General features: G+C 37.2%; 1 protein-coding gene across 4 annotated transcripts in view; it reads left to right on the forward strand.

Moving 5' to 3' along the window:
- The window catches only part of LOC127455228 (transcription initiation protein SPT3 homolog), a 160565-nt gene that overhangs the window by 48443 nt on the left and 84442 nt on the right, over positions 1-27680 (forward strand). The window contains exon 2 of one of the 4 annotated variants that reach the window (XM_051722936.1): positions 5333-5375. The exons of the other annotated variants lie outside the window; for them this stretch is intronic. Within the exon in view, the coding sequence (XP_051578896.1) occupies positions 5365-5375 (11 nt within the window). The 5' untranslated portion in view covers positions 5333-5364. The remainder of the gene's footprint in view (positions 1-5332; positions 5376-27680) is intronic. 4 annotated transcript variants of the gene reach the window in all.

The following is a 27680-nucleotide window of genomic DNA, read 5'->3' on the forward strand; positions in this document are numbered from 1 at the left end:
TCTCTGTAAAGTGTGGTGACATTATTGCAGTATTTTCCCCACACGGTCATTTAAGGTCAAGAGATGCAGCCGCAAAAAAACGTGGTCAGTGCTGAAGAGTTACTCCTCTTAGAAAGGCTGGAAAACATGTTTAATCTCAAAGGTTTTTGCAAATGAGAGATGATAGAGAAACATTGTGGATTAGGCTACAGTATACATTAATTTGACACTCTGTTATACATTTGTGCTGAAATACTTAAGTAATACGAAACCCTGTTCACAATGCATTTTACTTCGTAATGTAACGTATTTCTGATTGAAACAGGATATTCAACAAGTAAAAAATACCTCAAAATCTTTCAGTCGAAAAAGGAAAGTCTTGGCATACACAGATAAAGTTATTTTGATGAAAGACTTTGCTTTGGAATATTGCACCACTATTAATAGTTTACAGTAAGACTAGAAACATGTATTAAGAAAGTAAATGGTGTAGCTTTCATGTTGACTTAAAAATAAACGAATTAAACAACGAATTTAGAATCAAAATCTGTCCCTATAATGATCTGCTGTTTTGTTTGTAAGGAATAGTTCACCCCAAATATAAAAATTAGGTCGTCATTTGCTCACTCATGTTGTTCCAAACCCTTTCTTTCTTCTGTGGAACACTAAAGGAGATGCTAGGCAAAATGTTAGCTTCAGTCACCATTCACTTTCATTGCATCTTTTTTTTTTTTTACTAAAATGAAATTGAATGGTGACTGATACCATGATTCTGCCTAACATCTCTTTTTGTGTTCTGCAGAAAAAAAATAAAGTCATATGAGTTTGGAACAACATGAGGTTGAGTAAATGATGACAGAATTTACATTTTTGGGTGAACTATCCCTTTAATTATGGTCACAAAAGTTCATAGCGTATCAGGCAAATCAGAATTGCCTTCCAGTGTTAAAAAAGCAAAAAGCATGCGTTTTGAGATGTTACTCTGAATGTGCATGCTAGAGTTAGTACGGTAGATCTACAGTAGGCTCTCCGCTGTGTCTCCGTAGCAGCGGTTTGAGCTAATATGATACAGAGGCTTGTGTTAACATATGGTAGCATTCAGAGGGAACACACTTCAGTGTAATTCAGGTCTCCCTTCCTCTTTCTTCAGGCTCTGGGAGTACTTGATGGGTTTGGCAGTTCTCTCATAATCTTAAAAGCCTATGTTTCTGGCAACTCATCTCCATGTGCAAATACATTCATTTTAAATGTGAGTGGATAGTGGCCTTGTGAATACTGGATGGTTGTAACAGTAACAACCAGGTACTGCCACCAATGTGATGTCAGGATAGGAGATTTTGGAGATTTTGTTATGTAGACTAGGGGCGACCTTTTTATTTCCACTAGAAGTACTCATTTTATAATGTCAATGCATTGTACCATTGTATACCCTGTGTTGTATGGTAATACAGTAAATAGTTGCTTATAGCTATGGATTCCTTATGATTTCATCTTAGACTTATAATAATACTAGTGTTTTTATTTTTTATTGGTTTATCAATTTTATTAGGCCAGTATTGAGAGCAGATAATAAATTATAAAATATAATTTAAACAGTATAGGGCTATTTCTGTAGCGTGTTTAAAAAGTAATGCAGTTAATCCGTTATGCATTCTTCCTACAATATGGTGCATTTTATATATATATATATATATATATATATATACAGTTGAAGTCAGAAGTTTACATACACCTTAGCCAAATACATTTAAACTCGGTGTTTCACAATTCCTGACATTTAATCGTAGAAAGCATTCCCTGTCTTAGGTCAGTTAGGATCACTACTTTATTTTAAGAATGTGAAATGTCAGAATAATAGTAGAAAGTATTATTTATTTCAACTTTTATTTCTTTCATCACATTCCCAGAGGGTAAGAAGTTTACATACACTTTGCTAGTATTTGGTAGCATTGCCTTTAAATTGTTTAACTTGGGTCAAACATTTTGGGTATCCTTCCACAAGCTTCTCACAATAAGTTGCTGGAATTTTGGCCCATTCCTCCAGACAGAACTGGTGTAACTGAGTCAGGTTTGTAGGTCTTATTGCTCGCACACACTTTTTCAGTTCTGCCCACAAATTTTCTATCAGACTGAGGTCAGGGCTTTGTGATGGTCACTCCAATACCTTGACTTTGTTGTCCTTAAGCCATTTTGCCACAACTTTGGAGGTATGCTTGGGGTCATTGTCCATTTGGAAGACCCATTTGCGACTGAGCTTTAACTTCCTGTCTGATGTCTTGAGATGTTGCTTCAATATATCAACATCATTTTCCTTCCTCATGATGCCATCTATTTTATGAAGTGCACCAGTCCCTCCAGCAGCAAAGCACCCCCACAGCATGATGCTGCCACCCCCATGCTTCACGGTTGGGATAGTGTCCTTCGGCTTGCAAGCCTCACCCTTTTTCCTCCAAACATAATGATAGTCATTATGGCCAAAAAGTTCAATTTTTGTTTCATCAGACCAGAGGAAATTTATCCAAAAAGTAATATCTTTGTCCCCATGTGCACTTGCAAACTGTAGTCTGGCTTTTTTATGGCGGTTTTGGCGCAGTGGGTTCTTCCTTGCTGAGCAGCCTTTCAGGTTATGTCAATATAGGACTCGTTTTACTGTGGATATAGATACTTGTCTACCTGTTTCCTCCAGCATCTTCACGAGGTCCTTTGCTGTTGTTCTGGGATTGATTTGCACTTTTCGCACCAAACTACGTTCATCTCTAGGAGACGATATACTTGCGTACTATTGTTTGTACAGATGAATGTGGTACCTTCAGGCATTTGGAAATTGCTCCCAAGGATGAACCAGACTTGTGGAGGTCCACAGTTTTTTTTTCTGAGGTCTTGGCTGATTTCTTTTGATATTTCTATGATGTCAAGCAAAGAGGCTCTGACTTTGAAGGTAGGCCTTAAAATATATCCACAGGTACACCTCCAATTAGTACACCTACTATCAGAAGCTAATTGTCTAAAGGCTTGACATAATTTTCTGGAATTTTCCAAGCTGCTTAAAGGCACAGTTAACTTAGTGTATGTAAGCTTCTGACCCACTGGAATTATGATATAGTCAATTAAAAGTGAAACAATCTGTCTGTAAACAATTGTTGGAATAATTACTTGTGTCATGCACTTGCCAAAATATAGTTTGCTAATATGAAATCTGTGGAGTGGTTAAAAAATTAGTTTTAATAACTTCAACCTAAGTGTATGTAAACTTCTGACTTCAACTGTATTAGTGCTGTCAGTCGATAATTTTTTTTAATGGCGATTAACCGCATAATTTTTCGTAGTTAATTGTGATTAATCGCAGATTTTGAATGTGCTGAAATTTGACTCTTAATGTACTATCCTGTAAAAATGCATTTATTTCCTTCTTAGGATAGAAAACAAAACAATATTTAACAATATAATGGTTTATTAACATTTTCCAAACAAAGCTTTCCACAGTATAAAGATAGAAATGCACTAAAATAGCACCAATTCAAGTAACATTAAATGTTTCTCAAAGTCTTAGTGGGAGTTTGTCTAATTAAAAGAACTAGTCCCCACATAGGTTGCATATTCATTGCAGTAGGCAGTAATTCTCTTAAACTCTCATCCCCCACAATATTAATCTGTTGGCAGACTGCGTGTGTTGTGATGTGTGCTTTAGCGTAATGACTCTGGGCGGACACATCGCAAAGCTTCCGCCCTTCCAAATAGTGTTTATGCTGTATATTTATTTTTTTTATCCCCTTTTCTCCCAATTTGGAATGCCCAATTCCCACTACTTAGTAGGTCCTCGTGGTGGCGTGGTTACTCAACTCCGGGTGATGGAGGACAAGTCTCAGTTGCCTCCACTTCTGAGACAGTCAATCCGCGCATCTTATCATTGGCTCGTTGTGCATGACACCGGGGAGACTCACAGCACGTGGAGGCTCATGCTACTCTCCACGATCCACTCACATCTTACCACACACCCCATTGAGAGTAAGAACCACTAATCGTGACCATGAGGAGGTTACTCCATGTGACTCTACCCTCCCTAGCAACCGGGCCAATTTGGTTGATTAGGAGACCTGGCTGGAGTCACTCAGCACGCCCTGAGATTCGAACTCGTGACTCCAGGGGTGGTAGTGCTCAATGAGCTACCCAGGCCCCCCGGTTTATGCTGTATTAATGGTAAATGTGTTAATTGCAATTAAGAAAAATGAACGCGTTAAACTTTTTTAATTAATCGCATGCGTCAACGTGTTAATTTTGACAGCTCTAACATATATACTATATATTTTCTCTCTCTCTCTCTCTCTCTCTCTCTCTCTCTCTCTCTCTCTCTCTCTCTCACACACACACACACACACACACACACACACACACACACACACACACACACAATCAAACCGATAATGAAAAAAAAAACAGTAGAAAAGATGTATAACTTCTTAGTTCTTTTGTAACCTGGCATAGAAAAAGTAAAGCTCTATATATTTTTTTAAATTATCGGTTTGTTATTAAAGGCAGATAATATCAGGGTTTATTTTTTCATTTCAAACAGTACAGTGCTATTAATTTCCTGTGCCTTGTTTCAAAAGAACTAAACAATACATATCTTTTACTGTACATTATAATGTTTTAATTCCTGATTTCACTTCACCTGATTTTACTCGTAGTATATAAAATTCAAGCTTGGAGCTTTAGCGTGAAGTGTTTTTTTTTTTAATAATACTTATTGAATTTTTTTATTTTTTATAAACAAACACTTATAGATTCATAATATCAGCCAACATATTGGTTATCAGCCATAATATAAAAATATAGATTAATAAGGATTGGCCATATTGTATATATCAGTGCACTCTACTCACAGTATTTGTGACAGAAGCAACGGCCAAACTGCCCAGCGTGACTTTGGTCAAAATCAGGGCCTGGAAGGGTGCGCAAATTCAAGACTTTCCTCTCTAGTCGTATTTGCATATTCTGTGTGGTTAGCAGAATTCAAAACAGCGGTGCAACTGGTCATCGCTCAGGCCAAAATTCAATCTGAATTGTATTCAAACAAGTATTCAAATTGTAGGAAACATGAGGCCACTGTTAAGGCTGTGTACATTGATGAGATAAAAGGTCTTCTTCACAAATGAACATGCAGCGCTGTGATTTTGTTGGGTTTTGACTAGAATTCTGCCTAGCACAATGGATGTTTTCAAACATGCTTGTGATAAGTACAGTTCTGCCCATAAATGTACATACCCCTTGCTGAATCTGTAAGATGTTTATTTATTTAGTTATTGAAATAAGAGGGATCCTGAACATTTTTTGTTGTTGTTATTGTTTTTTTTAGTACTGTCCTGATGAAGCTATTTGACATGTGCAATGATCACAAAGTGAGTAAAACACTATATTAAAAAACCAAGTGTGTGAACTTTAGAGCAGGATAATTTGGTTTATTTCCTTTATTATTTGGTCTAGTGTAATAGTGAAGACTGGGGTTAGTTGTCACAAGGGCTTTATCTCAATAACTATAAGGTTTGGAGTCAAATGTCCAAATGTGTTCTTTTTCTAGCAGAGGTTTTGTTTGTTGTTTTCAAAGGCCTAGTTTAAAACCCTCTCAAATTTGAATTTAGAGTAGAATTTTGGTTAGTTCAACCCTCAAAAGTCCATTTTACAATCATATTTTTGTTATAGCTCTTGGGTAAATGAGCAAACATAATCAAACAAAACTGGCATACATTCAGGCAAGAGTCAGTTATATTAAGAAGATTTTACAAACATTTAAAAAAAAAAATCAGGTCAGGACAATTTTGTCACGTTTTTACCGGGGCAGGTTGTCACACGTGTTTTAAGAATTTCATAGATTTTTTTAAACCCTAAAAAAAAAAAACGTATGTTATGTTATGTAATACTTAGTTACTCAAACTTTTATTAAGTGTCAAGGGACAGAAACAAATTTATTTGATTTGGAATAATGGGATAATGAACATAAACACTGAAAACACCACACAGGTACACACTCAACACACAGTACACACAATGGTTGTAATTGTTAATGGGTTCCTGAAAAGTGGGGAGGCATATTTCCTCCATGTATCTGATGGGATGATGTTTCTTAAATCAGTGTTTTATCTGGACTGATCTCTTGTTTGAGCGACTTTTAACACTCTTTGATGTTTTATGGAAACATTTGCTATTTTGTATTGATATCACCACTGCGTATTCTTTCCTGCCAGTGAGATATTCCTGTTTTTCTGAACGTAAGATCTGTAATGGCTTTTTTTATGAGCATATTGAGTCCTGCCTGGCTTGACTCACAAGAATAAATGAATCTTGCCTACGTAAAACAACAGCTCCTATTTCAGTTTATGTCCAATAATATCCAGTTTTATCACTTTTATCAGACAGACACTGTGGTTTCTTTGTGTGTTTGAGAGATAGATTTGTTATTCATGTCACAGTGGGGTGCATGGACTGTAGTGATATCTCATACTGAGCATTTAATTCTGTTGATGTAATAAAGACATTTGTACATTTATTCTGATATACCTCCAATATGGGTCATGAAGTAGATTCTCCAGATTTTTGAAGAAATTGTAAGTGGTGGTTGCCAGAGTATTGCTATGCAGGTTCTAAGCAGTAAGTCGATAAGTCGCCTGTCTTAAGCCTTAGCTCTAGCCTATTGTTCATTTCACCATTACAGCATGATAATTGCCCTCGACGTAAACATGTTTGAACAAAGAAGCTCAAATGATTACTACTAGTTAAGATTTCAAAGTGAGTGTAATGTATACAGTCATAATGAATTGAGATGGCTATTATTTACATTCAGGTCTGAAGGTGTCAAGGAGCGATGTGGCCGGCATAATCGCGCTCCAAAATAAACTGACATGGGCTTAATCAGATAGACTTTCAGAGCAATTGAACGACAAGTCTAAGAGAAATATCAGCAATATACTGTAACTTCTGTTATTTCACACCATGTTCTAATAATGCTGTTATATTTGCGACTTTCGTCTTGCCTGAAATAACATTTGTAATTGTTGTTTAATTTTTTATATATATTTTCTCTCCTTTTCTCCCCAATTTGGAATGCCCAATTCCCAATGTGCTCTAAGTCCTCGTGGTGGCATAGTGACTTGCCTCAATCCAGGTGGCGGAGGACGAATCTCAGTTGCCTCCACGTCTGAGACCGTCAATCCGCGCATCTTATCACGTGGCTTGTTGAGCGCGTGTGGAGGCTTCATGCTATTCTCCACGGCATCCACGCTCAACTCACCACATGCCCCACCGAGAGCGAACCACATTATAGTGACCATGAGGAGGTTACCCCATGTGACTCTACCCTCCCTGGCAACTGGGCCAATTTGGTTGCTTAGGAGACCTGGCTGGAGTCACTCAGCACACCCTAGATTCGAACTCGCGACTCCAGAGGTGGTAGTCAGCATCTTTACTTTCTGAGCTACCCAGGCCCCCAATTGTGGGTTTTAAAGTTAAAGTGTTTAATTTTGGCACCACTACTGGCACCAAACGGAATTGCGAAAATAATGATTGTTTTCAGACAGGTTTCAAACACTTGCAGGTAACCCTAGCCCATTCAGTTTTTTTATAGGGATTTCATAAGACCCTTCATAAAAGAGTTCTAAGTCATGAACCAAACCAACCAGCTCCGAGGTGAATCACAACATTACAAACTTTGATTTGAAGGAAAAAAATATTTGAAAATCAGACAAAAAGATGAAGGTACGAGACTGTGTACTCAACGTCTTTAACCCTTAAAGATTTCCTGTATTAGTGGCATACCCAAAATTAAATGCTTATAACCCCGACCAAAGATTTTCCTAGTCGACTAGTAGTCGTTAGTTTAAGCCATTAGTCGACTAGTTGTCGCACGTTTATGATATTAATTGAATTACTTGAATATATAATTTTGGGGGGCATCAGAAAATGGTTTGAGTTCCAAGGCTGAGAAAGAATATTATAAGTAACATTGCTAACACTGGTCTACATTACAGAGAAATACTAAACCATAATAATGAGCCTTTAAAATATACATTTTACAAGCGCACTCACGAAGAGAGCAGCAGCGACACCGGCAAAAGCGGTACTGATTCTAAATGTGTCGGGAAAACCAGCATTTGTGTTAATTTATTGAGAAATGCACATTAAGTTAAACATGCAGTAAGCGAGGTACTAATTTAGCTTCCCCACTCCCCATGAACACTTGGATAAGCCTAATAGCGCATATTTATCTAGGTTATCTAAGGTTAGAGCGAGCGGCCATGCTAAGTGGCTAACATTAGGCTACTTACATGTTTCAAATGATAAGCCATGTTTGAGGTCGATGAATGATAGGCGAACGTTTGCCTGCAGAGTTTGCATGTCACCTTCTTGGGGTCATACTTTACCCTCTCAAAATGATCCCACACTTTGGATTTTCTGCCCGATATAATTATTGCATGGATCACCCATGTAAACGATCATGTCTGTCTGTCACTGACTGCCTGACTTCGCCACTTCCTGTGGAGTTTTTTTTTTCTGTGACCAACCGACCAATCAAAACTTGGTCGACCAAGACTCTTCTCATCGACTAACGTTGGTCGAATATTAGGGGGCAGCCCTAAGTTTAGGTAGACCGACTCGATTGCATCATTCACAGTGCATTAGAGTGGGTTGTCGCTGCAGAGATTTTTTGGCTGTGATTCTCTGATTGGTGAATCCTCTGATTGAAGATCATGGTTAGTGTAGTTCTTTGCAGAAATTCCATTATTAAACAAATTAAGTTGAAATAATGCAGACTGATGGCTTCTACAGAAGCATATACCATCGATTATCAACCTCTGAGCTCACGGTAGGTCTGTCTTTATCGTTAAACATCAATTCCTCTATGGAAAAAATTAATGGTATTTTTACTTCCGGAACCAGATTGCACTGGCTGTGTTGTTCGTTCTGCCCAGTCGAGTCACTCCAAAAAGCAGGTTGTAATTCAGTTTTGGTGGCACAGAAATTACATATCTCAGCTTTAAATCCAACAAATGTAAATGTTATTTGTTTTTTTATGGACTGTTTGCATGTCTTTGGTCATATATGGTAGGCATTGGGATACGTAAGTCAAACGTACAACAAATAGTAAACTGTTCATTGTGTGTCTTTTACTTCCCTTTAAGGTGGTTGTGCATTAAAATGTTTCCTTCTGTCCAATACTAATAAATCCAGGGAGCTTAACTTCATTATTTTGTCAATGCAGTGGATCGAGCCTTGTCTGGCATACATCCACAGTGGTTACTCATTTCCAATTACCTTAATAATTTGTGATTCATATGAAATTATTCCTGGTGCGGCGTGCTTCTGTTGCCATCATGCAAGGCACATATGTTTCAGCACATATGATGACAAGCTGGGCTCCCGAGAAGCGCAGCTCATGCTCTCTACTGATGAAAAGCACCAATCAAAAACTAAAGCCCCTAAAGACATTGGCTAATTGCAGTAATAAGTCCGAGACCAAGGTTAGGGAATAAAGATAGCCTCTTACTGCTGAAAGCAGGCACGCTTCTTTGGCCAGTTCTGTGGTCTTGTGGTTTTCTGTGATCTTCCTGAGTTAGTCGACCCCCCCACCCCCCACCCTTTATCCCTGTAATGGTCACCGAACTGTCGGATTATCCTCCGAAGCACACTTATACCATCAGCGTTTGCGTTTTTTGCTTCTTTGGAGCTGCAATTGATTATGAGGGTTGATATTAAATGAAATTAATCTCTCTGATGTCCAATTATTTTTACTTTAGAATTAGTAAATTCGTCAAAATGATGGCACATTCTTTCATTTAAACTGCATTTGACCACTAATTCTTTTATGCCCTCCAATCTCCTTTTTTTGCCATGAAAATTTAAGTAATACATGTTTCTGATCTTATTGTGCATAATTCAGCAGAGCACATTATTCTAAAGACACTTTTATTAATGAATAATCTTTCGTTAAAACTCTGCTTCTGACGCGTCTTTTCTGCTGAAGTAACAAAGGCCGCATGGGCAGGCAAATTCAGTACTAACCAGTAATATCAGGGCCTAACATCCACCATATATTAAAAAAACCTGATTAACTAAAAACCCTAGTGTGTGTTTTACGAAAACTTGTAAATGGAATTGTAATTGTTTTATTTGTTTATTTGGGTTTTTCCATAGAGTGGCCTGTCAGTTTTTTCCAACACAGCTTCATGACAACTCTTCGTAATTAGTGCGAGATGGCGAAATCGTAAGATATAGTATGACTTTTATTCCCATATAGACCGGCCAATCAACAAACACAATTTCATACCAATACAATACAGGCATTACATTTTATTTTTACCAGTCACACTTTATTTTAAGAAAGGAAATTTTATTTTAAGTTTCTTTCTTCCATGCTACACAAGTTATTTTCCTATTAAAATCATGGTTCGGTTTAGGGTTTGGTTTTGAGATAGGAAAGTTAACATTGTTCGGAGGTTTGATTATTTTGTCTATGGCAGCAAAAGTCGTACGTTTTTGTAAGTGGAGTCATAGTAATAGTACGAAATGGCAAAGTCGTAAGAAATCGTATAAGTTGCTACATACAAAAACATACAGCTTTTTCTCCCACGAACCAACAAATGGTGTTATTATGATTTAAAAATACAATAAAAATAATTTCATAAAATTTGCGGTAAATAACCGGCAGCTGTGGTTCCCAAACATTTATCGTAAACATACGGTGACCATGTTTCATGCTTCAAGGGATCTAATTTTGATGCCTGTATATGTTACAGTTCGTTACCGTTTATATTATTAAATAACAAAAATTGAAACACTAACATTCTGGAACTATTAAAAATTATTTTCACTTTATAATGTGTTGTTGATCACTGTAGAAATTACAGAAGAGCACATGATGACAAAGTTCATCAATAGTGGCTCTCACAGAAGCAATTACCAATAAACATGTAGAGTCACTCATACAAACACTGAAAACCATCAGGGTAACACAAGTGAAATTGCAATAAACATTAAGTAAACTACATAAAATATAACACAGAACACCCCAAAGTTCATAACTGATATTAGTAAAAACATAACTATTCCTATTAAATATAATGAAATGTGATGGGTCACGCAGGGAATTCTGGGAACGTCCTTTATTGTTTTTACAATAATTTACCATAAAAAGTGCATGTACTCTCTTGTTAAATATAATATACATTTTTACTGTTCATTATATGGTAAAATTATACTTTTTACATCTAAAAAGCATTTGTATTGTCTTGTTAAAGGTGCAGTATGTAACAATTGTCATGTAATATTTGCCCTTTTTTTGAAAACGTGTGAACAGCTTGTAACGCAACTTAAAAAATGAGCCCTTCCCAGACTTCCTAGGTTGCCTATTAAACTTGTAGACTGATTTTCATGTGAAGGGAGCGGGTCGTTTTTGCCGGGAAAATCCAAAGGATGTGACGTTTATGCGCGCTCCCGGAAGCCTTCTACTGAATCCCGTCTGGTTAAGCGGGAACGTGATCGTGGTCGAGCAAAAACTAGAGTCGGCAGGAGTGACCTTTGTTCGGTTTTGGGGATCAAATTTGCCGTTCTTCTTATTGGACAGGTAAGCTTACTTAACTGCAAAGCATGTGACATATAGTGCCATAAGGATTGATCTGTGTAATTTTAGCTAACTTGATCTTGCCTGCTAACGCTGACGAATTGCAAGCTACCTTGCTTCGTAACTTTCAAATAATTTCAACGATCTTCTCTTTATACTAAAAGTCAGGTATACAGGATACATTTAAGCAAATACACTGGTTTCTTGATCGTAGTACAACATATGACATTCAAAACATACAATAGTGCAACATAACAGTGCAGTGCAACAGTCAACTGTCTGGTATAGTTCGGTAGTATGTAGCTGTATGTGTATGCTATGTTAGCTGATAAGTAGTTTTAGTTTAGTCTCAAAGTTTGTAGTAAAACAATCATAACTGTGTAATTTTAATTATGCTACCTCATCTGTCAGCATGCCATGCTGGTTGATCACGTTCAGTGTCTTTGTACGTTACGTCATTGTTTTGGTCGATGCTCGCGTCCCTATGGAGTGTGTGCACGAGCGCGAGCACGAGCAACAGGCAGCTGGCTGCAGTTCACTTAACGGCCACAGGTGTCATTAATAACAAGTGTTTTTGAATCTTACATACTGCACTTTAAGATAACTACCTGTAAATCAGTTAACTTTTTTTACTTTAGCATTTTTACAGTATTACTGACTTTTTTTTTTACAGTTTAACTAACCATGATTTTAATAGGAAAATAAATTTTGTGTACCACGGAAGAAAGAAAAAAGCTTGGTTTGGAACGAGATGAAGGCAGTGTATATGATCGTTTGGTCTAAAAGTCCAAGTCGTGCGATATCTTACGATTTCGCCATCTCGAAAGAATTATTACGAGTTGTCTTTAGACTACGTTGTAGATTTTTCAAGATTTCACCGTGTCGTACCTATTATTATGACTTCTCATGTAACCGGGTTGGTTTTATCCCAGAATTGTTGGAAGGGTTTTTATCATTTTCAACTATGCCAATGACACTCGTTATCGTTAAAAGTTACGGAAGACAAATGATGACTGGTGAACTTCTCTTGACACTCATCAGTAGAGTCGTTATCACGATTTTGTCATGAAACAGCTAGATTGATTCCAAATATAGTATGCAAGACTCCCTCTTTATTCCGCATGATTGGAAACTTCCGTGGCTCTTTTACGATATTATGAGTTGGGACGGGTCGTGAATTTCACCTTTGACAAAAATTCCACTCTCTGCCACCACGTGGTCCTTAAAAGTGCTGAAGCATGCATGTGCTATTTACGTTCGCCTTATTCTCCGTACGTTTTACTATCTGCGGTTTAAAGAAATTGGAAACAACCAAACATTGTTGCTATGGCCTAGAAAATAAATCTCAACCAGCTGTGCACTAGTATTTTTAGATATGCTTTAAGGCACTGAGGGACATTTAGGGGTTTTGTGAAGATGTGTTTTCACAGAGTACCCTGAAGTTCCGGTTTGTTATAATCACTGCTTACTATTTGTAGCTAATCTAAAGAAAAATACAGATGAATAATGCTGATGTTTTGCAGATGCCACATTCAAATAATGGCACTTTGAAAAAACATGTAAAAGTGGTGAGTAAACGTTAATTCAGGTTGAAAACAAAACATTGGGTATCCTTTTTAACTTTATGCAAAATGATCTTTTTTTTATGACTATGTAATCAAATGATACCACCACACCAAGATATCAATTGCCAAGGTACCAGAACCTGTAATCAAAAGTCAGATCTCAATATAATTGCAAACCTTTCTCATCAAACTCTCTAAAGAGCTATGAGCTACTGTATATAATCCACATAAATTGTACAGTTCTATACTTTTACTCTGTCAACAATTGATTCATTTGTGTCAGTTTTGTCAAATTTGTTTGCATTTTCCCCAAGGAGTTTGTAGTAAATTGATACTAAAGCTTGATGATATTTTGCTGCTTAGGTATGAGATTATTTGCACCCGTTTTTTTGTGCATCATGCAAAACTTCATTCTAAATACTGTATATGTAAATGTTAAGAAAAAGTTTGAAGTGTGTCATTTCTGCACCACTAGCATCAACAAACAGAATTGCAAAAACAATGACTGTTTTCAAACAGGTTTCCTGAACACTTCCGTCTTCTATTGGTCAGTCAAACATGTAGTCCCACCCCAAACTAACACCATAGTTTGAGCAAAATTTGCTACGTCGGGCTGATCGAATGCTCAAACAAAGGCCCTGTTTACACCTGGTATCAAGATACGTTTTGGGAAATTCATTTGAAATGGGACGACGCTAAATACAGTTGTAAATGGGGTCCAAAATATTTTGAGATTTGTCCAATTCAGCCATATTCGGAGGTGGTCGAAAGTAGTCGAAAACGCATATGACCATATTGGGCTCATGGTGTAATGGCTATCCATTTTAATGCATTTGAATAGCAGCGAAGCACACCCTCTCACCTGTCAATCACAATGCATCTTAATACAAAGTGTAAACAGGGCCAAACAGAACAATGCTTTTATATCACCACGTTGGTGCACTTTTCGGGGAAATCAGTCTATAAATGGCTTACTTTTAAGTGACCCTTCATATTAAGCTGGGGTAGAAGAAAGTATTTTCAAGGAATATTCTCGATTCAGTACTAGTTTAGCTCAATCGATGACATTTATGGCATAATGTTGATAACCACAAAAATTTATCTCGATTCATCCCTCCTTTTCTTTAAAAAAAGTAAAAATCGAGGTTACAGTGAGGCACTTACAGCGGAAGTATATGGGGACAATTTTTAAAGGGTTTAAAGGCAAAAATGTGAAGTTATAATTTTATAAAATACTTAGATTAGTTTTTACAGTCCTTTTGGGGGTTTTAGGGTTTAAAGTGTTATGTCGTCATGGAAACAAAGTTGTAAAATTGGATGTAATTTCACACAGAAAAGGTTAGTAAGCAATTTTATCACACTAAAATCATGTTAACACACATATTGTTTATGTCTTGTGGCTATGCTTTTGAAACAGTGAGGATTTTAAAGTTTACATATTGGCCCCATTCACTTCCCCCATTTTTAAGTGTCTCACTGTAACCCAGATTTTTGCTTTTTTTAGAGAAAATGAGGGATGAGTCAAAATAAATTTTTGTGGTAATCAACATTATGCCATAAATGCTGTTGACTGAGCTTAACTTGTATTGAACCCGGAATATTTCTGTAATGTTGAATAAATTACACACTTCAACTTTAATGCAAGTTAAAAAATAAAACACTGAACATCCTTTTTGACTTTACCATGGCTATGACTTTGTATCTTATGACTTGTGCTCCAAATTCCAAAGAAATCTTCCAGATATCCTTCAGAGTGGCTTCTCTTGCCTCTTCTCTTTGTCTAAATTGGTAGTGATTCAGCTAAGCCAGCTAAGATGTCTGTCCATGGCAGTTTGGAATTGAATGGGAGAACTGGTGTAATGTGAGGGACATGTAATATGTTTGAGTCGTAGAGCGGGAGCAACAGAAGCCGGGTTCGGTCGAGACTCTGATTGGGGTGAATCGTGTTGGTTAACTCAGCGTGGGCATCACACATATGGAAACACTCATAGTACTCTGAGACTCAAGACTGGCAGAGTTAGACAGAAGCTTTTATAAACTGGACTAAGCCGGTATTAGTGCTCGTATCAGCTTTCTGCTATTGTCATGTTGCGTAGACGGAGGGGTATAATTAACGAAGGCCAAAAATGCATATAGTACACAGTGAATATAAATTCAATATATATAAATGTTGTTAAACTTTAAATGAGATCACAAATAAGATCTCTTTAGCGTCTTAGTTGTTTCTCCTAGACGACAATGAGATTCAGTGGAGAGCAAATGGAGACTTTGTTTAAAGGATTACTTCACCCAAAAATTTAAATTCAGTCATTGTTTACTCATCCCTGTGCTTTTATAGCCCTATATGACTTTCTTTCTTTCCTTAACATAGAGAGAAGTTGTGAAAAAATGCTCAGTGAGGTCATACAATGGCTGTTAATGGTGACCACCTCTTCAAGCTTTAAAAGAATGCAAAAGTATAATTCAGAAGTCTAATAAATGATCCCATTATCTCATGATTGTTATGAAAGCATACAATAAGGTTTGGTGAGAATCAAATTGAAATCTAATGTATTATTTAGTGAAACTGTTGACCGACCTTTAATCTCCTGTGCGCGTTCATGATAGGGCACGAGAGCAACAGTTCACAAAGCCCCCTTGCGACACTGGGGTGTTCAAGTGGAAATTTGTTTTGTTTATCTAAAAACAGATCATCCACAGCGATAGTGACAACAGAACACAACACAACTGCGCCAAAACCGATAACAGAACTTACTAAATATGTCTGAAGAGTTTGTAGTCGAAGAATTGATGCATTTCTATGCCCAGCCTTATTTTTTTGAACGGTGTACCCAGAAATCAAACATAGAGGAGGCTACAGGCAGCCACAAAAATAAGGCTGGGCATAGAAATGCATCAATTCTTCTTTTTTGGGTGAACTATCCCTTTAAGTCTCCTGCTTTTCAAATGTTTCTCCAGAAAAAGAGACTCCAATCAAATCAAAAATGTGCCTTCTCAAGAGTTTCACAGTAGATCTTACACCCTAAACTCGCGACCATGGCAGCATGTTTGCTGAATGAAATGACATGCTATATTACACGTTTGGCTGCAGTTTCCCATTGAAATGTCCAATGGGGGGCACAAAAAGCGAGTGAAATGGTGTCGTAATCAGACGAGGTTTTTAAGGTGAATGTTAAATGGAGATTTTAATGAGTAAAATGTATTATAATCATACAGTAAAGACAGTAAAATAGTTTTATATTACATTTAATTTTTTTCATTTTCAGTTTACTTTATTTGTTTACTTATTTAAAGTATTTTTTCTTTTTTGGGTCTTCATTTTATTGTTTTTCTTTGTTCTGCTGCTTGTAATGTGTTTCTTTGATCTTCTTCTTATTATTGACTGTTTATTTCTTAAATAATTACTTGAAAACTTGAAACAAATGAGTTCGTATTTTGTTGTGGTATCAAAATTGGTATTGAGAATCATCAAATTGCTTTCAAATGAAGCCAAAATAGAAAATAGAACAAAAATATACCCACAATAATCTAATCGAGAGCTTGTGAATCGAATGGGGAAATCTGCATCGATAACCAGCCCTATGAGTGATGCTATCCTCGTTTATTTTATATTTGTGTGTTGTTATTAAATGTCAACATTGAATTGTGTCTATTTTTGTTTTTCCCAGTGAATTTGGTGCTCCAACTGGTGTCTGCTCGTGCAAAAATCATTGCGATTCAGTTGCTGATGCTTTCTGAATGGTTTTTAGTGCACTGCTCTGCGGTTAGTAGGTGGTATCCTACTGACCCAAGTCAAAAGAGCCCACACCTAAGCCTCTATTATATTCTGCTCCCTAGATATGGCTCGCATCCCTCTTTCAATATAAGTCCATGGGTTTTATTCAGACTTTTTATTGTCCACCATGCAAAAAATTGCAGTCTGTTTTTAAGACTCAGTACTCTATGAAAGCCATGAAAGAGCAACCACTGAGCAATGCAATTTTCCTCTGTGTTAACGTACTTGTAAACTCTGAACTCGTGTTGGTTATATTGGACACTCTCGCGTGCTGTGCATTTCCCTCCCTGACCCCATGATTGTTAGGTAAAATCCAGTACTCAAATGAAATGGGATGTTATCCTAATGGTCTGTGAGCGGACACGGCAGCAGGTGCTTTGGGTATCTGTGGTTCAGGATGTGGCTTTCGTAGGAGCGATTGTTCTAAACAAGAGAGACAGGTGGCCCATGACAGAGGAAGCAGGTATTGTGTTGTCAGTGTTTGACTTTGGACAGTATAACTCATCAATAACCCAATGAGTCACTTTGCCTGTGAGTGGAGTTTGTTTCGTGTACATTGTTGTGCGTTTTTTCCCATGTCATAGTCACTGTCGCATTGATTCACATTCATATTTTATAAATTGGAGGCGTGTTTTAATGCTCATCACTAATACTCAAATTATTCTTGCTCGTTTTATAGACTCCTGACTTGTAAATGGACATACGTATGTGAGCTTTTGTTTCCAATTAATGCAAGATAAAGCTATAAGCCCCTTGAGGTCATATGTTACAGTGATTTTACTATGGTTAAGGGGAGTTGTTCGGCACAACGCAAAGCAGACTGCCTAAAATCCCCTTTATCATGGTAAACTCGCTGTAATGCATGTTCGTTGCTTTGTTTAGAATTCTGTTCTTGTGCATGATGCATCTGCAAAACATTGTCATTATTTGTCTGTATCATTCGGATTAGCTACAAATAGTAAACAGTGATTATAATGTTTATGTCAAAATATTATGACGAACAGGAACTTAAAGGGATAGTTTGCCCAAATATGAAAGTTGTCCAATAATTTGCTCACCCTCATGTTGTTGTGGACACAAAATGAGATGTTAGGCAGAATGACAGTCTCAGTCCCCATTCACTTTCATTGCATATTTTGTCCATACAGTGAAAGTGAATGGTGACTGAAGCTGGCAGTCCCTAACACTCTGCCAAATGTTTGCTTTTGTGTTCCATTGAAGAATGAAAGTCAAGTGGGTTTGTATGAAGAAGGAGGGTGAGTAAATGACAACAAAATGTTTGTTTTCAAAGTTGAATATAAAATCAATGAATGTGTGGTTTTGGTTTGGGAATCAAGAACCAGTTCCAAAAATACCGGATACCGGATCCATAGGATATTCATGACTTTGAAATAAAATATGCACCCATAAAATGAAGTCATTACCCTTACTCAGTTGAATTGGAGAAAGTTTTTCATCGCAATTTTTTATTCAGAATAAATCAGTTTTTTTGGGATTAGGTCAAATTAATGTACTATAGCAGTTTTAACTCAACTTCATTAGTTTTGTCAAACTCGATTTACTAAGTTTTATTTAAATAATTTTCTTATGTTGGTCCAACTTAATTTAATTTATTAATCATTAGTATATGCCAGGTGAGCAAGCGTAAGGATAGTGAAACTGTCAGTTTAACACTTTAAGCTCTATGCAGAAAAAAAAATAATAATAAATATATATATATATATCAATAACTACAGTCTTGACCAAAACAAAATAGGTATAATTTTAAAGCTTAGAAGCTCTACTTTGCAATGCATGTAGGCATTATGACCAAAAGTGAGCAAGTGCTTTGAAATTTGTAGACAAATCAGAAGTGTTCCTTTTTGATAAGTTAATAATTTTGCACTGTACATGTTATTGTAATCTGTAAAAACATCAAACTGATCAAATAGCCATGTGTCACATGTCATAGGAAAGCTCTCAAAGAGTAGAATATAACCAGCCTGATTATGCGATTATGCGAAACTAAAATATAGCGAGTAATAGTTAAGTACACGTCTTAGACATACATGTTACATGTAAACAGGTGTTGCTTATAAACCTCGTTTTTGCTTATAACTTCACGGAAAATTAATACAGCATAAAATATCACATACCTTTACTTAAAGGAGGGGATTCCCAATAAAACGAGCCTACACACTAGGGTTGCCACGGTGTTACCGGTTTTACTTGGTACAAGGGACAACACGGGTGTGAAATTTTATACCGGGTAAAAGGGGGAAACATTATGAATGGAACTTCCAATATCAATACAATAGCCTAACGATTAATAGCCTTAAATAAAGAATTGTTGCCTAATGAAGAGTTTGCGACCCATGATAAATGAACCTAAATAACGAATTGAAAGCCAAAAGTTCTTTACCAAAGGGGGGATTGTCCCTGTAATAAGTGCACTGTAAATCGCTATGGATAAAAGCATCTGCCAAATGCATAAATGAAAATGTAAATTTATTCAGACACATTCAATGTCATTACCCTTCCGAAGCAGGGTCGTGGGATAAAAGGTAAGAAAACACCCACAATAAGTGATGTATTTGCTCGGACAACGAAAAACCCGACCGGTTGCCCATGATGGAGAAAATGCACTGATGAAGTAGGTTCGTTGCCAAAAAGATGTTGCCCTTCACAACTGTTGAAAAGCCATCTTTCAAAATGTTGAACAACACATATTTTAATTGCACTTCATTTTTATTTATTTTTCATTTGAATTTTTGGTAAAAATAAATAAAAAATAAATTTCAAAGTTTGAAATCAAGCTGCCTTGTGTTATTGTGTAGGCTATTGCTTAATGAATATTATCCTGTAGTAACACTTAGCATCCAACCAGCAGTAATACTGGTGTTAGTCGGTTTGAACATGAACACCGCACCGGTGTGAAATGTATGATATTGTGGCAAGTCTACTACACACAACATAATCGGATGCATAGATCATTAGAGAATTGACATGAAGCACAATGTGCACACATTACATGCGACCCACATCTGGCTATCTGGATAAAAACACGTTTGCTTTCCTGGATCAGATGACTTAATCGGAAATGATGTAGTATATTGTCCAGCATCATGGAACGCTAAACCAATCATTTTAGGATTCAGATTGCTGCAACCAAAGGTGGAAGTCATCCAAATATGGGCAGAGAGGATTGTTCAGTCTAATTACATATGGTCACCAGGAGATGGTGCCAAGTACATAACAAAGACCCAATGATGGCTCAAATGACACAGAATGGAACTGAATGGGATCTCGTTACTCGAGATCTCATATAATTTTTTATTGCTTTGTCATATCAACACAACATTTTACTCAGTTACATGATTGGGAACAAAACAAAAGCTTTTCAGAGCTACCTTATTTTCACACTGAGATATATAATGTCAAATCAGGGAAAATAAAAAGTTCCTTTTTGGATTATGTGTGATTTTTCAGCAGTTTATTAGGCTGAGAGTCATAATGTATATAATCAAAAAATTTGAAAGTTTTCTTTAAAATTATACCAAACAATTGACCCTCTTTAGTTTTTATTTTGTATTTTATTTTGGGCATACCACTGAAACAGAAAATCTTTAAAAACACCTTCAGAGCTTAAAGGGTTAATAGCAACTGCTTTTAGAGCGAAGCAGCACTCGATTCGAGTAACATTTGAAAGTGAACATCAGTCCTCAACCTAAGCACAAGTGCCATTCTTTACCACAATGGTAACCCCCAAAACTCCAGCTTAACAGACACTCTTTTTAAATACCAATATAACAGAACATTAAACATAAAATGCATAATTTTATGCATAAAAATGCACAAAATAAAACATAATCTCAAAACGTTTTCATCCTATTGAGTCCCATGCAAAACATGCTAGGAAATAGAAATCCCCTGCCTAGTTTTATCAATGCTATAGTAACACTTCATAAAGTATTCATGTTGTCCCAACTGCAATGGATTAAGTAAACTTCCATTTTACAAATTTAAATTGATAGAATGCGGTGCAGCTATGCGGTGCAATGTTAATTGCTCATCTTTTTTGGTATTTACTTGCATATTCTCTCACAAAATTATACATTTTTTGGAGACAACATACAGTAGTTTTTGCCTGTGCAATCATCAAAATTCCCATGGGCCGTTCAGTCAAGCAGATGTTAGCACTATGTTTGGTTTTGCTGGGGTGTGGTTGTGTCACCATGTTTTTTAAATCACTTGTTAAAACTGTAATGACTGTGTCGCTCTAGCTGGCGACATTTTCGTGTGAAATTGTTTTATATGCCCATTTAGTGAATTTACAAGATTCATTCATTTACCTAAGCACATTCTTGAGATTTACAAGATCAATTTTAAGAAAACCAACACTTCATAACAGTAAAATATAGTTAAATAAACAGCTAAAAGCCTCCAAATTCCCCTCGAAGTGGGCGGTTTGAATAAGCTCTTGAAAAAGTTTCAATAACAGAAGCTGCGGCTGATTTGTAAGCGTTGTTTTTCTGGATTTTAAAATGACAAATACCAACCATATCCTGTTTTTCAAATGCTGGTATCTTTATTGATATGAGTAACATAAAGATTTCCTTCTCTTCAGAATGCATGTCATTCTCAAAGCATGACTGGACGCGTTCTAACGTGTGTCACCCTATTAGTGTGATTGTATTTTTGACATGGCGGTTGGGTGGGTGTGGCTGGAACCCTAATTTTACCATTTGCTGCGGTCTGTTGTTGGTGTAATTTAGCTTAAATAATGGTTTGGATTCAGTATGTTTTTTTCTTTTTTTAATAGACCGAGCACCCTGTAGGCTGTTCTTGCAGTTCTTGGCTGTCTTCCGCACACAAACTGCATATCACATCTGAGACAGCTCTACCCAGATGCTCTAATGTAAATGTTGATTCACGACCAGCAGCCTGACCATCCGGAAAGAGCCAAGACATTGTGTGTGCCAGGAGAAAAATAGAATGCAGCTTAAGAGTGACATGTTGAGTTTGTAACGTGCCCTTCCAGAGCTTTCATTTGATTCATAGTTCAGCTGTCAGGACAGAACTGTTTATAGTCGAACGTGTCAAACGAACAGTAGCATAGCTATCAGAACAAGCAAAATCCAAAAGTATATACAGTAGGTCTGTTGATGCCATAAGATAATATTGTTTGAGGAAAAATAGCTAAAAGTAAGTGTTTATGAAATGATAATCGTCAATTTTACTTGTGATTTGTATGAAAGTGAATAAAAGTCATTGTTCTTTTAGTGCCTCTAGTGTTCATTTCACCAGGAAACTGGCGCGATACGGACAATAAGGCACTCAAACAACATGTAGCAAAAATGTAGGTATAGTAACGGGATTCTTTGAGACCAAGTTGCTATAAACGTACAGTCCAGAGATGGCATCAAAAACAGCTGGCACCAAACATGTTAGGACCCATTCACACTGAATACATTGTTGCATCCGTCTGCTTTTTATTATTTTTCTATGTAAACATCTGCTAAACAGACGTTTTTGACCCTTGAGCAGCGTCTTGTGTTTTTGTATCTTCAACGTCTCGCACAGGAGCACCACATTTTTAGGATGTCATTTCTAATTAAAGAAGTTCATATTCTTTAAAGTCAGAAATCAGACAAAAAGACAAAGCTACAAGACTGTGTACTTAACTGTGTACAATAAAACTATTGATTTTAAGTTGTTGATTATTAGTATAGAAACAATATAATTGTATTGCTAAATATTCAGATATACACTAATGACCAAAACATTCCAGCCACTTACAGGTGAAGTGAATAACGTTGATCATCTCCTAACAAGGCCCCATGTCAAGGTCTGGGTAGATTAGATGGTGAGCGAACAGTCAGTCCTCGTAGTCAACGTGTTGAATGCAGGAGAAATGGGCAGGAGTAAAGACCCGAGTGACTTTGACAAGGGCCAAATTGTTATGGTCAGACGACTGAGTCAGAGCATCTCTGAAATGCCAAGGCTTGTGGGAGCTCCCGGTCAACAATGGGCATACAAGTGTCGGAACTGGACCTTGGAGCAGTGGAAGAAGGTCGCCTGGTCCGATGAATCCTGTTTTCTTTTACATCACATGGACGGTCGTGTACCTGTGTGCCATTTACCTGGGGAAGAGATGGCACCATGATGTACTGTGGGAAGATGACAAGCCGGCGGAGGTAGTGTGATGCTCTGGGCAATGTTCTGCTGGGAAACCCTGGGTCCGGCCATTCATGTGTATGTCAGTTTGACACGCAACACCTACCTAAACATCGTTGCAGACCAGGTACACCCCTTCAGACCAGGCAGTGGCCTCTTTCAGCAGGATAATGCGCCCTGCCACACTGCACACATTGTTTTTGGATATGTTTTGAGGAACATTATGAATAGTTCAAGGTGTTGCTCTGGCCTCCAAATTCCCCAGATCTCAATCCGATTGAGCATCTGTGGGATGTGCTGGACCAACGAGTCCGATCCATGGCAGCTCCACCTAGCAACTTACAAGACTTGAAGGATCTGCTGTCTTGGAGCCAGGTACCACAGGACACCTTCAGAGATCTTGTAGAGTCCATGCTTTAGTGGCTCAGCACTGTTTTGGCGGCACACGGAGGACCAACAGCATATTAGGTAGGTGGTCATAATGTTTTGGCTCATCAGTGTATACAAATATATAAGTATGCAGTTTGAGTGACACATTCACAGTGTGTCATGGGGTGGTCCCTGAGGAGCTCTGTTGCATCGATTTTCAAATTGGTGCATCTTTCTGCTGGATCATGGGTAATGTATTTCTTCACCAGGAATTCCATTTTTAAACACGATTGTTTAAAAATGAAGTTGATGATTAACAACCTCGTAGCTCATAGTAGATCTTTCTTTAAAGTTATCATTAAAAATCAGTTCGCTTATGGAAAAAATAAATGGGATTTTACTTACGGAATCAGACTGTTACGTTCTACTGCAAGCATTGTAATTTCGAGAGTGGCTCATTTATGCCGTGTGTGTGCACACTGAATGCTAATTTAGGAGATTTACTCAATTCACAAGCATTTGTCACTCCCAAAACTTTGCAGTACTTACATGGACATTGTTGTTTTTATTTAACCCGAATTCCTAGTTATTTTGTCCTTTAACCCCGAAAAACAACAACATCAACTCATGCTGTCTGCTTTTAAGCTTTTATTTGTATCATCCCCAGACAGTTACGTCATCAGGAGACACATCTCAGCACTGAATTAGTGTGAGTGATTTGCCAGTGTCTCCTTGTAGTATTTACAACGCTCGCTGAGTAGTTTAGTTAGTGATGCATTTCAATTATTTGGCAAACGCTGGTTTACTTTGCTATATTGATGTCAGCATGCTAGAAATGATCCCATTCATTTAAATGGCAATGCAGATAATGACAATTTTCTCTTTTGGATGTGTAGGAAAACAACCACATTAAATCATTTAAGAGCCAAAAATACTCTCAGCCAATAGAAAACTCACAGTCAGATGCCAAGCTTGATATCTGTGTATAAAACTTATTAAGTGTTATAGAACTATGGAAAGAAGGATAAATCATTCATAGCTTTGAACAAAACCAACCAGCTCCGAGGTGAATCACAAAGCAAATAAGTATAAGGAAATGGAAGAAAGAAAAATAAGAAGACGACAAAGGCAGGTAACTAGCGGCAACAATCAATTATACAGTTTAGTGCTCATTATACAGAAAAGTTATGCCATGATTGACCAATCAGAATTTACTACAAAGTATTTCAGATAGCCATATAATAAGTTATTTCTCTATACTGAATGTTTAGAGTTCTCAGGCTAACAGCTGTAATGGGAACCAAAAATCTCCCTTACACATACTCAGTTTTATCATAAAGCCCTTTCAACTTTTCAAACTCTTGACCCTTTATCTCTGCTCAAACACAGGAGGCTTAAAGGTGATCAGGAGCAGGGAAAAGGTACAAGTCAGTAATCACTCACTTATCTTCATTACGTGGTGGCAGCAGAAACTGCGCTTTGTGGGTCGCATGTGTTTATGATAAAATAATTCTCTGGGGCTTTCTGCCGAGATCAGCGGAGTTCATGTGTTGACCAGCACTCAGATCCAGGTGGTTTTCGGCACAAGTTTCACCTCGAATGAAAGCGTCCTGCCAGTTCGGTTTCGTAGAATGGATGATCTGTGTCCTTGCTCACTCAGACCTCAACACAGAAATCATAGATTGTGCTTTTCTATCCTTGCATCAGTATTTTTTAAATATTTATTGGACATGCTCACTCACCTTGAATAGAATAAAATATAATAAAAATGAAACCGAATAGAATATAATTTTTTATTTGTAGAAATTGTTGTAGGACCGAAATAGAACTATGAACAGACTGGAATAGATGAGATCTGTGCATAGAATAGAATAGAATAGAATTTTATCATACCATAGTAGAACCTTAAACAGATTGGAATAGATGAGATCTGTGCATAGAATAGAATAGAATAGAATTTTATCATACCATAGTAGAACCTTAAACAGATTGGAATAGATGAGATCTGTGCATAGCATAGAATAGAATAGAATAGAAAGGAATGTTTATTTGTTCAAATTGTTGTCGGACTGTAATATATACGGGGCATAGATTGGACTAGAAGAGATCTATGAATAGAATAGAATTTTTAATTGTTGGAATTGTTGGACCGTAATAGAACTGTGAATAGATCAGAATAGAAGAGATCTCTGAATAGAATAAAATAGAACATAATAGAATTGAATAGCATGTTTATTTTTTTTAAATGTTGTAGAACTGTAATATAACAGTAAACAGATTGGAATATACACTGATCAGCCACAACATTAAAACCACTGACAGGTGAATGGAATAACATGCAATATTTCGTTACAGTGGCACCTGTCAAGGGGTGGGAAATATTAGGCAGACTGAGCGACTTTGACAAGGGCCGAATTGTGATGGCTAGATGACTGGGTCAGAGCATCTCCAAAAACGACAGGTCTTGTGGAGTGTTCCTGTTATGCAGTAGTTAGTACCTGCCAAAAGTAATCCAAGGAAGGACAACTGGTGAACCGGAGACAGGGTCATGGGTGCCCAAGGCTCACTGATCTATGTGGGGAGCAAAGGCTAGCCCGTCTGGTCTGATCCCACAGAAGAGCTACTGTAGCACAAATTGCTGAAAAACTTAATGCTGGCCATGATAGAAAGGTGTCAGAACACACAGTGCATAGCAGATTGCAGCGTATGGGGCTGCGTATCCGCAGACCGGTCAGAGTGCCCATGCTGACCCCTGTCCACCGCCGAAAGCACCTACAATGGGCATGTGAGCGTCAGGACTGGACCATGGAGCAATGGAAGAAGGTGGCCTGGTCTGATGAATCACATTTTCTTTTAGATAATGTGGATGGCCGGGTGCATGTGCATAATTTACCTGGGGAAGAGATGGCAGCAGGATGCACTATGGGAAGAAGGCAGGCCGGCAGAGGCAGTGTGATGCTCTGGGCAATGTTCTGCTGGGAAACCTTGGGTCCTGGCATTCATGTGGATGTTACTTTGACACGTACCACCTATCTAAAGATTGTTGCAGACCATGTAAACCCCTTCATGGCAACGGTATTCCCTGATGGCAGTGGCCTCTTTCAGCAGGATAATGAGCCCTGCCACACTGCACACATTGTTCAGGAATGGTTTGAGGAACATGATGAAGAGTTCAAGGTGTTGATTTGGCCTCCAAATTCCCCAGATCTCAATCCGATTGAGTATCTATAGGATGTGCTGGACCAACAAGTCAAATCTATGGAGGCCCCACCTCGCAACTTACAGGACTTGAAGGATCTGCTGCTAATGTCTTGGTGCCAGATACCACAGGACACCTTCTGAGGTCTTGTGGAGTCCATGCCTCGACAAACAAAATTTGTTTTGGCGGCAAGAGGGGGACCTACACAATATTAGGCAGGTGGTTTTAATGTTGTGGCTGATCGGTGTATAAGAATAGAATATAATAGAATAGAATAGAATTTGTTTTTGTTGAAAATTTTGTTGTAGGACCGTAATATAACCGTGAATAGATCAGAATAGAAGATATCTCTGAATAGAATAGAGCAGAGTTGAATAGAATGTTTATTTTTATTGTTATAGAACTGTAATATAACCGTAAACAGATTTGAATATATGAGATTGGTGTATCTAATATAATAGAATATACTATATTAAAATGTTTGTTTGTTAAAATTGTTGTCGGACCATAATATAACCATGAAAAGATTGGAATAGAATAGAATAGAATAGATCTGTGCATAGAATAGAACAGAATAGAATTGTATAGTTCCATAGTAGAACCTTGAACAGATTGGAATAGATGAGATCTGTGCATAGAATAGAAAAGAATGTTTATTTTTGTAAATTGTAGAAATGAAATATATCTGTAAACAGACTGAAATATATGAGATCATGCATTGAATAGAATAGAAAGAATATTTATTTGTTGAAATATTTGTAGAGCTATGCAACATACATAAGACAAATGTGCTGACATGCATAACAATGTGTAATGTACAAAATAATATGATACAGTACGCACTAAACGATACCAATGTACAATATACAATAGGACTTTTGATAAACAGCTGGCCTCTTTTGATGCATTTCTTGTGTTTTCAGGAAAAACATCTATGTAGAGTTATTTAAAAATAATAATAATTTCATTAACTTTTCTACATTATTAAACTTGTTTGATGAGTAATAAATAATTTAAAATAAGCAATTT

Source organism: Myxocyprinus asiaticus, chromosome 17, assembly GCF_019703515.2.
Source record: "Myxocyprinus asiaticus isolate MX2 ecotype Aquarium Trade chromosome 17, UBuf_Myxa_2, whole genome shotgun sequence".
NCBI lineage: Eukaryota > Metazoa > Chordata > Actinopteri > Cypriniformes > Catostomidae > Myxocyprinus > Myxocyprinus asiaticus.